This window comes from Coloeus monedula (genome assembly GCF_965178545.1).
Source record: "Coloeus monedula genome assembly, chromosome: 1".
In the NCBI taxonomy this organism is placed as follows: domain Eukaryota; kingdom Metazoa; phylum Chordata; class Aves; order Passeriformes; family Corvidae; genus Coloeus; species Coloeus monedula.
Genome location: NC_138781.1, coordinates 154,386,343 through 154,402,714, shown reverse-complemented (window position 1 = coordinate 154,402,714; position 16,372 = coordinate 154,386,343). Strand labels below are relative to the sequence as shown.

Genomic DNA, 16,372 nt, shown 5'->3' with positions numbered 1-16,372 from the left:
CTTTTTTTTTTTTTTCTGTCACATTGAATAGAGAAAAATAAACCCCAGTTCACAGAATCACAGAATGGATTGGGTTGGAAGGGACCATAAAGATCATTTAGTTCTAACCCTCCTGACATGGGCAGGGACACCTCCCACTAGATCAGGCTGTTCAGACCCCAATCCAGCCTGGCCATGAACACATCCAAGGAAGTGGGGTTATGGTGGGGAAACTGCAACACGCATATCAGACAACAAGGCCCATGGAAAAGAAATATCTATGGACTGATTCTTGATAGATGTTTCAGAGAGATGTTTGTTTCTCCAGCTGCATGGCCGGAGCTCTGCCGAGGAACAGAGGCAATCACGGGACCCGAGGGTCCTTACCCGTGCAGGGGAACACAAAACAACCAATGGGGAACGAGGCTGACCAGGGGCAGGGAAACCCCGTGTCTCCCCCCCAGGGCCCCTCTCCCAGGACCACATGACAGGCAGGAGGGCCCCAACATTTCACCTGTTTATTTTTAACAAAAAGAAATTTAAAACTTAACATTGAGAAAAACTGGATAAACACGAGATAACAAAGACAGTCTCAAAACAAAACAAGCCACCCTCCTGAGTCTTTAAAGGTCCAAACAGATTCTCTGGAACATCTTAAGGCTGACAGAGAGAGACAGGACTCTCTGGGCATGCTTTGTGGGGAAACTGAGGCAGGAGAGGGTTTCTTCTATTTGTACCTGTTGGAACTCTAAACAACAATAGTTAATTTCTTCCCTCCCCCTCTTCATCCCCCACTCAGCATTGGAAAGGGATTTTTGGGGAAACAGTTGGCAAAGGCATGGTTTTGTGAGGGAAACCATGGGTGAAAAAATGGATTGGGAATACACTGGGGGTAATAGGATATAGGATAAAAGGGAAAGGTGGGATTAGGAAAGGGAGACTGTAGGGGGGGCTTTTAATGGAGATATTGTCTAACATGTTTACAATTTTTAGCGTATATACTGCCTTTCACAAAAACACCATCAGGCCCAGTGACCTCTGCTGCTTGTAACCCTTTTCTACCTTGCACAATTTTGAACTCCACCACCTCTCTATCTCCCAAGCTTGGGATGCATTTTTCAGGGTTATTCTTTTTAATAGCAGTTCTATGAACGAATATGTCTTGCTGGTTGTCACGTCTTATAAAACCATAATTTTGTTTAACATTATACCATTTTACTATGCCTATAACCTTAGCTACAGTGATTTTTTCCTTTTTTCGAGTGGTTGCTGTTTTCTGTCTCGCTGCGTTTTCACTTTCTCTTTCTCTTTCGCTCACTCCCGTGTTGGAATTGTCGGGGCTGCTCATGCCTGTGCGCTCTTCCTGGGGTTGCATTCTGGGCCGCGCAGGCCGGGCCGGGCTGCGCCGCTCAGCTCCCCGCCCACCATCTCCTCTGCTCTCAGCTGTGCTGCTGCTGCCTGGCACCACGCCCTCATCTCGGCCGGGCCCCCGAGTGGCAGCCCCCCCACGCCCTGCTCCAGCGCGCTTCTCGGCTAGGCAAGGCTCTGCTTCGCCGCCAGCCGCCGCCCGCTGCCTGTGCGCTGCTTCTCTCACAGGGCTCGCTTCACCACATGCTGCGCGGGGCCGGGTGGGCTCCCGCCATGCCTCGCTCCACTGCCAGCACTGCAGCTCGCGTCACTCTGCCCGCGCGCAGGAGCTGCCTCGCTGCTGCTTGGAGAGCGCTCGGTCCACATGGTCTGGGTTGCACGGACTCTGAGGCATGCTTCCCTTAGCCAAGACACAGCTGACATTGCTCAACAGTCTCGGTAATTAAATAATATTCATGAAAATATTCTTCCATCGGCATATATTTTGACTCAAAAATTAACTGTGTCCAAACGGTCTTCCAAGAGTCTTTGGTAAGAATTAAATCCCAAGAAACATAGAAAAAGTTCTTAAACAACCATGCAAGGAAATGTGTCATTTCCTTTTGAGCTTGAATTAGGCTAAAATTTACAAATCGTTGTTCAAGAATCTTTTCAAGTTTAAGATAAATGTCCATATGAGGCTCTGAGAGCCAAGAGTCTTTCCACGGTTCCTCCATAATTTAGAGATGGAACAGCAAAACAAAAACAAGAAGAGAAATCCAGAGTTTACTCACAAATCAGTCGCTGTCCTTAGGAATCGGGGATCACTCTGCCCGTATTAACCACCATTTGTTACAGTGGGGATACTGCAACATGTGTATCAGACAACGAGGCCCATGGAAAAGAAATACATATGGACTGATCCTTGATAGATGTTTCAGAGATGTTTATTTCTCCAGCCGCATGGCCAGAGGTCTGCCGAGGAACTGAGGCAATCACGGGACCTGAGGGTTCTTGCCCGCACAGGGGAACACAAAACAACCAATGGGGAACGAGGCTGACCAGGGGCGAGGGAAACCCCGTGTCTCTCCCCAAGGGCCCCTCTCCCAGGACCAGATGGTAGGGGGAGGGCCCCAACATGGGGATAGTTATATTATGATGGAAAAAATATCTATGCAGTGTTTCACTGTGGTTTCATTTGCTACCTTGAACTGTCCCATCATGATACATCGTGTGTGTATACATATTATTTCTACACATATCTATAGACGTGTAAAATTGCAACAGTTCTAGACCTACCCTGGAAATAATTATATAAAATTGAAATTCACTGCTGCATTGAAGTTTTCCTGGAAAACCACTTTGCCTGAAGCACATCTATCAGCTCATACATGTCCTGTGGACTCAGCTTTTCATGTTTTGTCAGCTTTGTTGACAAAGTAGATACTCTTGTTCAAATTCTTCCATATTGTCTATATTTAAAGAGGAAAACCAGCAAGACCAATTCAGGCCTTTCCCTTCAGGGTAATGCATACTCACAAATAGCTCCTGCTGGGGGAACCTTTGCAGGGTGCCTCCATTACCTCCTGTTTTTTTGACAAGTGAACATTTTGATATTGACGCTTGTCCTGGTTAAAAATTCTGATATAATAAATATTACATTAGGTTTGAGACTTTGAAGCCCTCACCTTTTACCAACCTGAGAATGAGTGAAATTCATATTTCTGGGATCCTTTGCAGGCTTCTGGATGGAAATTTTGTGATTCGCCCTTTCTAAAGAGTATAACCCTCAGCTTTGTGATAGGGTCCAAATTCATGGCAACTGCTAATGGCTTTGTGGATTTATTGAGAAGGTGAGAGGCTGGGTAGGAAGGTGGTGAGGTAGATTTTGAATGAACTTACCTCCAGCTTTGTTATCACAGAATCATAGAATGGTTTGGGTTGGATACCTTAAAGATATTTTAATTCCAACCCCCTGCCATGGTCAGGGCCACCTTGCACTAGACCAGGTTGCTCAGATCTCCATTCAACCTGGCCTGAACACTTCCAGGGATGGGGCAGCCACAGCTTCTCTGGGCAACCTGTGCCAGGGCCTCACCACCCTCACAGTAAAAAAATTTTATCCTAGTATCTGAAATAAATCTCTTTTTCAGTATAAAGCCATTTCCCCTTGTCCTATCACTACATCCCCTTGTCAAACATCTCTCTCCCTCTTTTTTATAAGCTGCCCTTAGGTACTGAAAGGTGGTGCAATGTCACCCTGGAGCCTTTTCTTCTCAAGGCTGAACAAACCCAGCTCTCTCAGCCTGTCCTCAGAGGAGAGATGCTCCGGCCCTCTGATCACCTTTGTGGCCTCCTCTGGACCTGCTCTTAGAGGTCCACAATATCCCACAGTTTCCTATGCTGGGAACTCCAGAGCTGGATGCAGCCTTTCAGGTGGGGGTCGCAGAAGGGCAGGGCAGAGGGTCAGAATCTCCTCCCTTGACCTGCTTCCCACGGTGCTTTAGATGCAGCCCAGAATGTGGTTTACTTTCTGAGCTGCAAGTGCACATTGTTGGCTCTTCTCCAGTCTTCCATCCACCAGAACCCTTAACTTCCTCTCCACAGGGCTCTGTTCAATGAGTCTCAGTCTGTATTCTTACCTGGGAATCCCCAAACTCAGGGGTGGCACTTGGATCTGTTGAACCTCGTGAGGGTTTTGTGGGCTGGAAGCTGCCCCATTTATCTCCAGAGCAGTCATATTTGCTGTTGATGTGGATGACCAGATGCTGTGTTGATGTTGATGTGGATGACCAGAAGCATGGTGTGATGCTTTGGTGCTTGGATCGCCGCCTCTCTTGGCTCCTTTGGCAGCTGCATCCCTCTGCAACAGGGCGGGGACTGCTTGGCTTTTACTTGTCCTTACAGAGCACTAAGCCAGATCTTGGTTAAAATCTCTTACTTTAACCCTTAGAGTTCTTTGACTTCTCTAAAAAGCATTCCAGAAGTGGCTCAGGAAGCTGGACTGCCTGGGACCAAGTCCAAGACTTTGCTTTCCAGGCAGGAGTGCAATTACAGGGGAGAACTGGCATGTAGGCCTCAGTGGTTGTGACAGCTGTTGTCTTGACCTGAAACACTGCTTCCCTCACCTGTGTCTTGCCCTAAACCCAAACCCTTCAACCAGGCACAGCAGGACACTGTGACACCAGGGCTGGAGCTGTGCTGTGGAAGAGCAGTGACAGCTGCTGTGCTGGCTGTGGTGTCTGCACTGAGTGCTTTTGGCACCTGCAGATCATGGAGTAGTATTTCAGGCTTTTGGGATGTGGGAGAAGCAGAGCAGAACCTACAGCAGGAATTGGGTGCCACATCTCTCCTAATTATGATACAAGAGACAGTTCTCTTTGGAAAGTTGAGGGCTTGCCTCTGGCAACCTCATTTTACCCAGGGTGGCAGGAGATGAGCACGTTAAGCCTGTCAAAAGATAACCAGAAAAAGGGAACAGTGTTCAAGCTTGAGACTTCTCCTGTGCTGAGGCACTGGCCTCCATAAACAGCTTAAATACCTTCCATTCTCTTACCTAACATCCAGAGGCTAAATGTGAGCAGACACTTGTAAGAGGAAGGTGAGGAGGAGGAGCTGGGGATTTGGACTCGAGTTTTCTCATTTGTATGGATGAGTTTGGTTTCTGGCCCGAGGCATTGACTTCTCCCTTAGCTCCCTGTCACCGGCCTCACAACTGCTCCTGTAACTGCAACCCGTGCTTATTAGCTCAGCTTCAGCTGTTAGGAAAGGAACTTTGCTCCAGCATAGCTCAGACTTCAAGAAATACTTCTGGTTTTCCCAAAGGAAAATGTGCAGGTCTGTGGCATAGAGGTCTACCTAGTCTCAGGCATGCTGCAAGCACAGTGCCTTACTTATGCTGGACTCACTTAGGAAGCAAACAAGAAACATGGTTCATTAATTCCATAAATCTCTTCACTGCTTCCCAAAAAAGTAAAAGCCCAAACCACAAAGGAAATTTTAAAAAGCCAGTCTTGAAATCACTGCAGATAAGCAGATCCACAGGCAGCTGGCAAACCTGTTTCCTCTTGCTTAGACAAGAAAGGGGTTTCTTTTTCTCAGCTTTGTGGATTCTCCTCAACTTTCTATTCCTTTCCCTACTTTCACACGTAAGTTTATGTGAAAAAACAAAGTAGTCTTTCAGGATTTTACTTATTAACATTGAATTCTTAATTGCCCACATCCAAGTCACTGGTTCAGAAATAAGAAATCTTGGTGGAATCTGAGATGGGGAAATAATATATTATAAATTTTGTTGATGGAGCAACCAAGACACAGACACTCAATTTTTATGTGCCTTTACCTTGTTCTTTCTGGAAGAGGAAACAGAATCAAAAGGACACAGAGTATTTAAAGATTGCTGATCTAGCCCTGATCTAGTTCTCTGCTTCACTGCACTGAGGAATTAGGACAACCCTGGGCATTCTTGAGCAGTTTTATCTCACCTAAACTCATTTATAATACTTCCAGGCATCCTCCTGTTCCTCAAAAGCACAACTGATCCATCTATAAATGACACATACACTCTGCTGCCTTGAATCTGGGTGCAGATTACGCAGGTCCATTTTCCTGCAGGTGGAAGTGTAGCTGACTCCTGCTCATGGGCAGCTTCCATCTGAAACTGCACAAATGTAATACTGGGGACTAAACTTCTTCACTTATTTTCCCTCTCCACCCTGTTTGCAAATAAATTAATCTGCAGAAATAAAATGGAATATTTATGCAGTAAAGAGCTATTCCTTCCATAAAATATTTATTAGAAGAATACTGGTTTATATTATTGTCCTTTTAGAACTCATCTATAATAACTGGATGATTTTTCCTTTGAATTTTCTTTTATTTGGTAGTTTGTTATGTATCTGCAAAGATAAACCTCCACTTTGACATGCCATTCTCCTGTGCTACCAGCTGAGAAGTCACATAAGAAAAACATGACAATATCTGAGTCAATTAAAAAAAAAAATTCCACTCAAAAGTAAATTAAATATCACCACATGGCTTTATCTGCTTTCAAATTTTATAGCAACTAAGGTTAAGTTCAGGACAAATGAGCCAGAATTTTTCAGCAGTCAAAATCACTAAAGATTTCAAACCAGATTCCCCCCCTGCCCCAACTCTGTTGGGGACCTAAGGAGAGATATCTATTTTCATTAAACTTTTATTATAATAAATCTTACAGTTTTACACAAAATGCTCAGAACATTTTACAGTCACTGATTATAACCTTAGTGAAACTTCTTAGGTAAGAGAGAACCATGTCTAGAGGAGCAAAATCTGTAAACATGCACAGATTATTCTCAAAAATACATAACAGATCCCCCATGTGCCCTATGGCCTTGTGCCAGTAGTAATTTGCCAAAAGCTATATTAAAGTTTTGAGTTAAAACAATGAGGGAAAGGAGTGTTTTCATTACAATTTTCCTGATCTGTGGGAAAAGGAAGTTCCTGGTGAAATGCAAACAGATGGTAGTGGCGACTGTGAGGGTTTAATTCTGAGTATGCTATTTCTATGAGACTGACTTAAATTTTAAATTTTTAAAGCAGTAATATTTTATGTATAAGGGACTGAGAGAAAATAAGTGGTTTCTCCAAGGATCTGGCCTAAATGGGATACAAGTTAATTTCCTGAATTTCCACTCCTGGTTTACTCACAAGATTATAATTTCTTGTCATTAGAAATGTGATGATTGTTAGTGGGGGGGCATTGTTTGGGGTTTGTTTTACAGTTTGATCATTTCATCTAGAGTAAGAAAGGTTTTTTTTTTCCAAACAAGAATCAGATCCCAATTTTTTTTCCCCCATTCTCCTAAAAACTTCAATTCATTACAAGATTGTTTTGCTCACCAAAAAAAACCCCAAATAACCAAACCCTCCCCTGTCCCTAAAATAAAAATTCTCAAAACCTCAAAACAAAATTAAAAATTAAAGAAAGGTATTTCTTTTTTGGGCAGTTTAATCTCAAAGAGGCCATGGCTTTCTATTAAACTGCCCTAAAGTATTTTTTCTGATTTGCTTCAATAACACATCTGAATTCACATTTATTAAGGCCATTCCATCTCTTATGCTAGGAAACTGTCATTTCATTTATATGTAAGAGAATTGTCCACAGAAGGTAAAAAAACAGGGAATGATTATTTAATATTTTGTGCTATACGAGAACCTGGTGGTGCCACGTTCAATTCTGCAACATCAAGTTTAAAAGAACCAGAAACTTCAGCACTTATTACAACATGCAATTCATTCCAAAAGATGTAACAGAGGCCAAAAGTATAAATCACAAAGTCATGGACACCGATTCATAGAAGGTAACCATGACTGCTGGGAATAATTGCTTGACTATAACCTCTGAGTCAGAAAGGTCTTAAATTTAAATTGCTAGAATCTTGCAGGCTGTAACAAAGGAAAAAAAGGACTTTTCAAGGCAGTTTAGTGTACTGTGTAATAATTTAGACTCCTTTGAAGGAAAATGGCATAAAATCATAGAATATAGAATGGTTTGAGTTGGAAGGGACCTTAAAGATCATCTCGTTCCACACCCCTGCCATGGGCAGGGACACCTTCCATTATCCCAGCTTGCTCCAAGCCCCATCCAACCTGGCCTTAAAAACTTCCAGGGATGGGGCATCCACAAATTCTCTGGGCAACCTGTGCCGTGGCCTCACTACTCCTGGTCTCATGGATAAGATCATCAAAAGGCCAGCTCAAAAATATCCCATAAAACATTTCACTGAAAATATTAATAGTTCTGCACCCATGGTAATCCTCCTGGACACACATGTTACCTCTTTTAACCTTTTTTATCCTGATTCCAATTAAAAGCTAAGGTTATCATACTGATAAGGATCTAAATGTTGATATTAAATCAGTGCTATTAAATAGATAGTCCAAATGGACACATAAGTAACTAGGGCTTGTGATTCATACAAATGAGCATGTTTGCATAAATATTTAGAAGAAATAAATACAGAAAAAAAGAAAAAAAGAGAGGTTGCAAATTAACCTGTTATTGCATATATTGCATTATTGCATATATTGCATATATATTACATATATTGAAGTATTGAAGTATATTGAAGTACTTCAGAAAACATTGGGGGACTCAGCAGTTTTTAAGCCTTCCACTTAAACTTTCCCTCAGCAGACTGATGATGTTTTGGCATGTTTCCCAAAAAAAGGTTTTTGTTATACAGTGCTATGTGAAATCACTTCCATAAACCCAACAGATTAAAAACCCTTCTCTGTTGTAAAAGCAACAGATAAATAAACAAAAAAAGGAATTAAGAAGTGCTGTCCTTTCCCTTTAAACCTTTGAAAGCTTTGCTCATATTCAAATGAGGAGTTTTTCATGTGCACACAATATTTATTTAAGCTTCTCTCTCTGATACCACAGCAATCATTTTTTATTTCTGTTTCTTGAGCCTTTCCAGCAGACCACAGCAGACAACATCATTCAGTAACAGCTGAAATTACTCACAGCAGTGTATAGCGCTTGTCTGTTGGAAATAACTTTATTTATTTATTTATTTATTTATTACTTTTCTCTTAAATGGTGCATGTAGGAAATATGTGGAAAGGCTTCATGCTGCTTAGCAGCAACCAGCTGGAAATTGCTTTGATCACATAAATTAAAGTATACATAAGCAATAACAGATATTTGCTAATTTCTTTTCCTCCATCCTCCCTCTTATGGAATGGCCTTTTTGCAAGTATTTATAAATAATAAGCAGCAGGTTTTTTCTACAGACAAGACATGGATTTGCATTAAACCTTCTGAAACTGGTCCAATTTGTAATTTTGCTTGAGATTCTCTTTCTGATCTTGCAGAAACTCTATTTCACACCAGAACCTCACCTTTTGTATGGATATTATTGAATGTTTCTTTCATCTTGTACCTTTAATATAAGGATCTTTCCATAGCTCAAGAAGCACCTGGACAATGCTCTCGGGCACATGGTGTGATTCTTAGGGCTGCCCCATGCAGGGTCAAGAGTTGGATTTCGGTGATCCTTGTGAATCCTTTCTGTCGTGGGATGTTCTGTGATTCTATGATTCTCTGTTTTCTGTGTGTTTCTGTACAGCACTCGGCACTTTAATCTGTCCTTAAAAACTGAACCAGGTATGGATATCAATGATTAAGTTTGATCTGAGCTGATGCAGCCATGTGATACACATCTACATAGAGGAATAACCTTGGACTGGAAAGTCATTGCAGCAGGAATGGCACTTTCCTGTGGCTTTTCTGGCACATTAAGGTTTTAAGATTTTTTTTGTGCTCTCCATCCTGGAAGTTTTTTATTCTTTCAAGGAGACCAGGTCTCCTGGGTATGATGTGATTTGGGATGCCTGGGTGGGCATCAGATGCCTGTGGATGCTGATCCCAGTCAGGAAGCTGTAGAACAAAGCCAGTGGCATTACCTCTTCAGTTTGTTTGCCTTTTTCTCTGCAGATCATTATTTCAGTTCCACCTTTGCCTGCCTGTTTTTTAAGGACCCTTCTTGTTGCTTGCATCACAATTTAGCAATCACGGTTGGTGATTTGACTCATTGCATTCCCCACACGTAGCCTGATTTCCTTCTTGAAATCTTGATGTAGTTTGTGTACAGCACTTGTTATCAGAGGAACTAACAGTGGGGTTATCTCATCTACCTCCAGTTGTTGATGAAGCAGTCATCCAGCCTCGCTTTACAGTCCACAATAAGAATTAAATACTTAGAGGGTAAAATTCCTCTGATCTGTTTGATATCACTGCTTCAGCAAGAGATGACTCATATGCTGGGAATGCCAATTCCTCTCCAATGAATATAAAGGCAGCCCACATCATTAACTGGGGTGTAACTACTGCTCAGTTTAATCCAAAGTATGACCCCTGGCTGCACATCAGTACTCTGGTGGGCTTGATGCTGAGTAAACTCTAGACAGGATATTCCACCCTTAATGGGCTCTTGGTCTTCAGTAGGAAATGTACATATATAGCCAGAAGGGAGCACTGACCACAAGAGTCAGCACTGAGAATGAAGCAACTTACATTCTGTCATTTTTTTGAGGAAGAATTTGGATAACAGTGAAATCATGTTGCACCCGGAAAAAATAAATGTAGTTTTTTGGCTGAAGTCTCATCCTTTTGGTGCTGAAAGCTAATGCTGTGGGAGAGTGAGAAATGGGAACCAAACTTCCAATCTATAATAATAAGTTTAGGATAAGCTAGAAAAGATACTGGTAGTTAGGAGAGATCATGCACAACTCAGAGAGGAAGGGTGATGTGGTTAAAACCAGAGAGAAAGATGTTGCATCCATCAAGGTGCAAGCTGATGAGAATGTGATCCCTGTGGATAGATGGAAAGGTTGTGTTGGTGAGATGTTTTGCTGGAAAAAGATCTGTAAGACAGCAGAGAAAGGAGTGAGTGAAAGATAACACTCAAACCACTGGACTGAATGCTTAGAAAACAAACTTCATCCACATTGCTTGAGCTACTGCACACAGGATAATGATAATTTTCAAGGAAAATATTAATTTACAGTACAACTTGAAAGAAACAAAAGCAAAACCCACCAAAATAGTAAATCTTTTCTAAGCAAGGAAATAATACTGGGACAACAATGATTCTTCCCTAACAATGCTGCTCTAATTACTTTTTTCTTAATTTTTCTCCTTATAGTTTCGCTCGTCCAGGGAAAGGTTCATGGCTTGGTAAAGGCAACCTGGAGGCGGGACCAGACCAGTCCAGTATGTCATTAGAAAATCTAGTGTTTGGAGCTGGCTACTGCAAACCCACTTCTTCAGAGGTAAGGAGGATGAGAAATGATGTCTTCAATTCGATCACACAAAGTGTCCACATTATCTGTGGAGAACATGTCATGGTTTTATATTTCCTGTAGAGGGATTTTGTTGGAAGAATAACCCTTCAAACATTTCTGCATGAACCACCTGACACTTGGGCACACAATTCCTGGGTGTTCAGCCCCCACCTGCATGGACCATTTCACAGTTCAAGATGTATGGATATATCCCCCCACTCACAGTGACACTTTTAAGAGGGGATTCACCTGAGTAGGTGTCTGCTGTAAGGTGAAGTTAATTATTCAGGAAAAGGTCCTGGCTTTCGGGTCTGATGTATGACAGTCAGAGTACATGAGTCATTATTAAGGATGTTGTGAAAGAAGGTTTTGTGTCCAGAGTATTGTGCATGTAGGTGGAAGGGTGTTACAACACCTTACTCAAGGCAGGTCCCACAGTTAGTGTGTGCCCTTGATCTTGCTGCTTACCACAGGTAAAAAGGAGAGCTCTTGGTGCAATTTTTGGTAGAAAGTTGTTTGTTTTAAAAATAATGATTAATTGGTTTTTTGTGGTTTGTTCTTTTTTTAAATTACTTTTTAATTTCTTTAAGTGCTAGATTTGGAATATTTGGGGTTTTTTTTCTTTTTCGTCAAAAATGTTTCCTCAGATCTAGAAACTCACCCCGGAATATTGCAACCATTAACCTGTTAAGAAACTGTGATTCAAGGCTTCTGATTAACATGCTGCCTTCAGCTTCCCTCAACATTTCCTGTCAAAGCTTTTCTGTATAAACATTAAAAATATGCAAGCCTAGAGCTCCTGGTGCAGAGGAACTACCAGGGAATTAACGAGGGCTGAGAGAAAGTTTGGCCTGAGGCTGCTATGAAGTGTATGCTTTTGGCAAACAAACTGACCTCAACCTCTGCCTCTCTGGTAGACAGTCACATCATAGACATTTAAATAGCTGTTTGTATTTTAGACTAATCTCTGTACATCTCTGTACAGCACATGATAGAGGCTTCTTTGAAGAGTGGTGCCTATTTTCATTATCCTCTGGACAAGTCTCTGTTGTAAGAAGAGAGATGGAAAGGCAAGCTCTCCACTCCCATTTTTGCTTTTAGTCTCCATGGAAAAATCTTAGTCTGTTGTAATTAGAAAAAACCTTGTTTCCTTCCCATATTTTTCCCTTAGATGGAAACCCTTTCTTCTACCTATCTCTGTAGAGTATTTTTTTTTTTTTTAAATTTTAATGATGGTATAATTTTGATGAGTTTACCTTGACTGGAAGCCAGGTGCTCACCAAGCCATTCTATCATTCCCCTCCTCAACAGGACAAGGTGCGATAGAGAAAAATTGTGGGTAAAGACAGAGTAAGTTTAATGTGCAGAAGCAAAGAAAAACAAATGATTTATTCTCTCCTTCCCATCAGCAGGTGATGTCCAGTCACTTCCTGGGAAGTGGGGCTTTGGTATGTATAGTGGTTTCTCTGGAAGACAAAAGTTGTAATAGTGAATTCTCCCTCTTCTCCTCCTTTTTCTTAACTTTTATTGCTCAGCAGATATCCTGTGGTATGGAATATCCCTTTGGTCAGTTTGGTTCAGCTGGCCTGGTTGTGACCCCTGCCAGGATCTTGCCCCACCCTACTAATGGGGGAATATTGGAGAGACAGCACTGGTACTGTGCCAGCTCTGCTCAACAGGAGCCAAAACACTGCGGTGTCACCAACACCTTTGTAGCCACCAACACCAAGCACAGAACTGTGAGGGCAGCCATGGGGAAAGTTAACTCCATCCCAGTCAGAACCAATACAATTATTATTATTATCCAAGCAGGTGACCTATGAAATACCAAAAAAACCTGCTCTACCAAGAACTGGCTTTAGCACGCTGCTGCCCTGCAGTCATCAGAATGCCACACACCAAACCATCATAAATATAATGCTGCACAGTCCACATGGCCAGATGTGCATTCGTTCAGCTTCAGAAACCTCCATAAGTCATGACATCTGTTCTTGAGCTGAGTGTTTTACTTTAATAGACTCTGATGGTGTTTTTGCTATGCATGCTGTATGATAATGAGAAAAGGCTATTTCTCTCGGCTTAACATAAAAAAATAAAAATTCAGAGCTAGAAAATAAACAGTTGTGGGTGTAGACCTAACTCCAGGCAAAGGCCATGTGAATGACTGCTGGTTTATATGGGAGTTTATATCAAACCATAAGGGATTGAAGGAAGAGGAGTAGTATTAGTTCTTACTGTGCTGCAGTACTTGGCACTGAGTCAAGTTTTTCCCTTTAAAACTTGTAGATACTATTCCAGGTTGTTCGAATGTGTTTGTTAAACTTCCATTGGTTTGGAGAATTTTGCATCATTGCCAGTGGGCATGAGAATGGATCCTACCCTTTTCAATAAATAAAAAAAACCCCCAGAACCTGCAGACCTCTCTGATTACATATATTTATTTTTGTTTGGACCTTGCCTACTGCATGTCTGAATTAGTAACTGTTGAATACCAGAACTCAAAATATACCACACATATTTCTGTTTGTAAACTGTTCTGATTTGATGAAACTGGCTAAAGCTAGGGTGGAACATTAATAGATCTGGTCTTCCAAGGCTGACAAAGCTTCACTGGGAGGCAGGACATGGGAAAATCAATTTAATAGGGACATTGGTTAGTTCCTTTTTATGTCATAAACTGCCATGAAACACTTAGTGTAGGTCTATCCTGTTTTTAATTTTGTTCAGTTCTGTTTTCATCTGCTTCTACATTTCATGTGCATTTCTGTGTTTTCCTTGATCTAAGAAGTCTCCAGGCTTAGCTCTTAAAATGCATCTCCTGGGCAAGTGCCTTCTGTTTAGTATCTTTTCTAGGGAACCAAATTTGATTATTCAGTTTACTGTAAGACTGCAAACAGTCAAGACTTTTCTTGTTTTAGCTTTAGCTATTGTGAGTAAACCAAAAAGAACTTTTTTTTCCCCTGACAGCTGCAGATAGATTATTTTTCCAGAATACTTCCCAAACTATTACAAATGAGCAGAAGTTTGTAAAGGGTAGGAACTCTAAACGATTCCTATTGCATCCTTTTCCTCAGGTCTAGGCATAAAACCCAAGGAAAGTACTAGTTTGTGGTGTCTGAAGCACTTAATAACTTCACAATTTATTCAGTTTTATAGGTTTGGTATAAATCCTACGAAGTCAAGAAGCAGATTGTCTCACAAAAGTAAATTTTGTCCTCACTAGTGTCATCATATGCAACAGATGGATTAGTGGCACGGTGTTTTGGGTTTATGTGCCAAGGTTTTTGGTACCAGAGGGGAATGGAACCAGGGGAGGCTTCTGTGAGAGGAAGGAAGAACCTTCCCCTATACAGACAGGGACAATTCTAGCTGGTTCCAAGGTGGACCCACTGCTGGCCAAAGCTGAGCCCATCAGCAATGATTGTAAAACTTCTGTGATATTTAAAAAAAGTAAAAACAACTGTCCAGCAGCTGTGAGTGAGAAAATGGGAAACAAACAACTATTCAGGCACCAAAGTCAGTGAAACAGGAAGAAAAGAGGTGCTCCAGGTGCCAGAGCAGATTTCCCTTCAGCCTGTGATAAAGACCCTGGTGACAAAGCCCTGGAGAGCCACATGCCAGAGCAGGTGGCTGTGCGTGGGAGGAAATGGCTGTAGATTTGTTCTTATATCTCATTCTACTCTATTTAATTGGTAATAAATTATATTAATTTCCCCGAGTAGAATCTGTTTTGTCCATGACAGTTGGTAAGTGATCCCCCTGTCCTTACCTTGTCTCTTGAGCTTCTTGTTGTATTTTTCTGTGTTATTGAAGAATTGGAGTGGCTTGGTGGGCACCTGATGGCCAACAAAGGTCAGTCCTTTTCTGAACCGTACATGGTTCAGAAAAGATTTGAACACAGTAGAGTAGTGGCTGGATTTACAGTAGTCTTAAACCCCAAGAAAAGCCAGAATTGTGCTGAAATATGATGATAAAACTACCAAGTTACGTTTTCCAGACATCTCTTGAATACAAAGTAGAAGACTCCTACCTTGATATATCATATATAGATAATGCTTTCCATTTCCCCTCTTTTTTCCTGATAGAACTTGGATGCATCAGAGAGTTAATGCTCTTTTTAGGCCCACAAGTTGACTGTGGAAGTGCTCATCTAGTTTATGTCACTGGTTTGCTTTTTCCTTACTGAAAAACAATTGACTGCCTTAATTTCTAAAGATAGTCTGCATCAATCAGCTCTTCTTTCCACTTCCTGACCTAATCTTCTGTGTTTGGGTTGCTGAGGTGCCAGTGCTTAATGACACATCCTGAAGGCTTCTCGTTCTGCACTTCTGACTTCTCACTGTGGAGACTAATTAAATGCCAGCAGCTTTGGATTGTACATGTGCATTTTCCCTAAATCTCCCCAAGTGACTTCTGGACATCACTGACAGTTTCCTCATCTCCTGGCTTAGCAGAGTAGTTATAAAAATTAATCCTATTTAAACCTTGTTTGTTTAGGGTTTTTTAAAGTTTTCCTGTCTATTCCCATTCCTCTACCTAGCAAACAGAGATCTTCCCTTTCTTCTTTCCTCCTTCTTCCCTCTCTAATATTTTCTCTCTATCTATACTGCACTTTTCCTTTCAAGCACAATTAAGACAACAAAGATATTTATTATTGAAAGAAGATATTTTTTGTGTAAAAATAAAAGATAAATATGAAGGAACAAAAGGCCAGATAAATATGAAGGAACAAAATTTTGTGGTCAACAAACTAGAAGAGAATAATCTACAGAATAACAAAATCTACTAAATAATAAGAAGTGCTAGGACTTCCTCAAGTTCTCTTTAGCCCATAACCTATAGGGAATATATATCACAGTAGATGTGTTCAAAATAGGATCATATCTACTGCAGTCTTGGGAGATCCCAGTGGGATGAAACAGCCTCATGAGCTGTGTGTGACTGGTTTCCCTTCAGGGACCCTGAATTCCCCTTTGTGTCTGCTAAATTGCTTTTCTATGTGAAGAAGTTCAAGGGTTTGTTTGGGATGTACAAGGCCTGTATCTCAACTCCACACTGACTCTTTCAGGTGATCTCAACAGCCCTAAGAGCTGGATACTGGAAAGCTTCAGCAGCTTTATTTATCTAAAATAAAATAAAATAAAATAAAATAATATATTCCTTGCAGATCTGAAAATTGAATGGTCACTTACACTTCAGGATTTCTGTGCCT

At 41.4% G+C, this 16,372-nt stretch overlaps 1 protein-coding gene across 1 annotated transcript in view; it reads left to right on the top strand.

Moving 5' to 3' along the window:
* The window catches only part of FAM135B (family with sequence similarity 135 member B), a gene marked incomplete at both ends in the record, with an annotated part of 136,536 nt that overhangs the window by 76,274 nt on the left and 43,890 nt on the right, over positions 1 to 16,372 (top strand). The window contains one exon of the mRNA XM_082303309.1: positions 11,022 to 11,148. Within this exon, the coding sequence (XP_082159435.1) occupies positions 11,022 to 11,148 (127 nt within the window). The remainder of the gene's footprint in view (positions 1 to 11,021; positions 11,149 to 16,372) is intronic.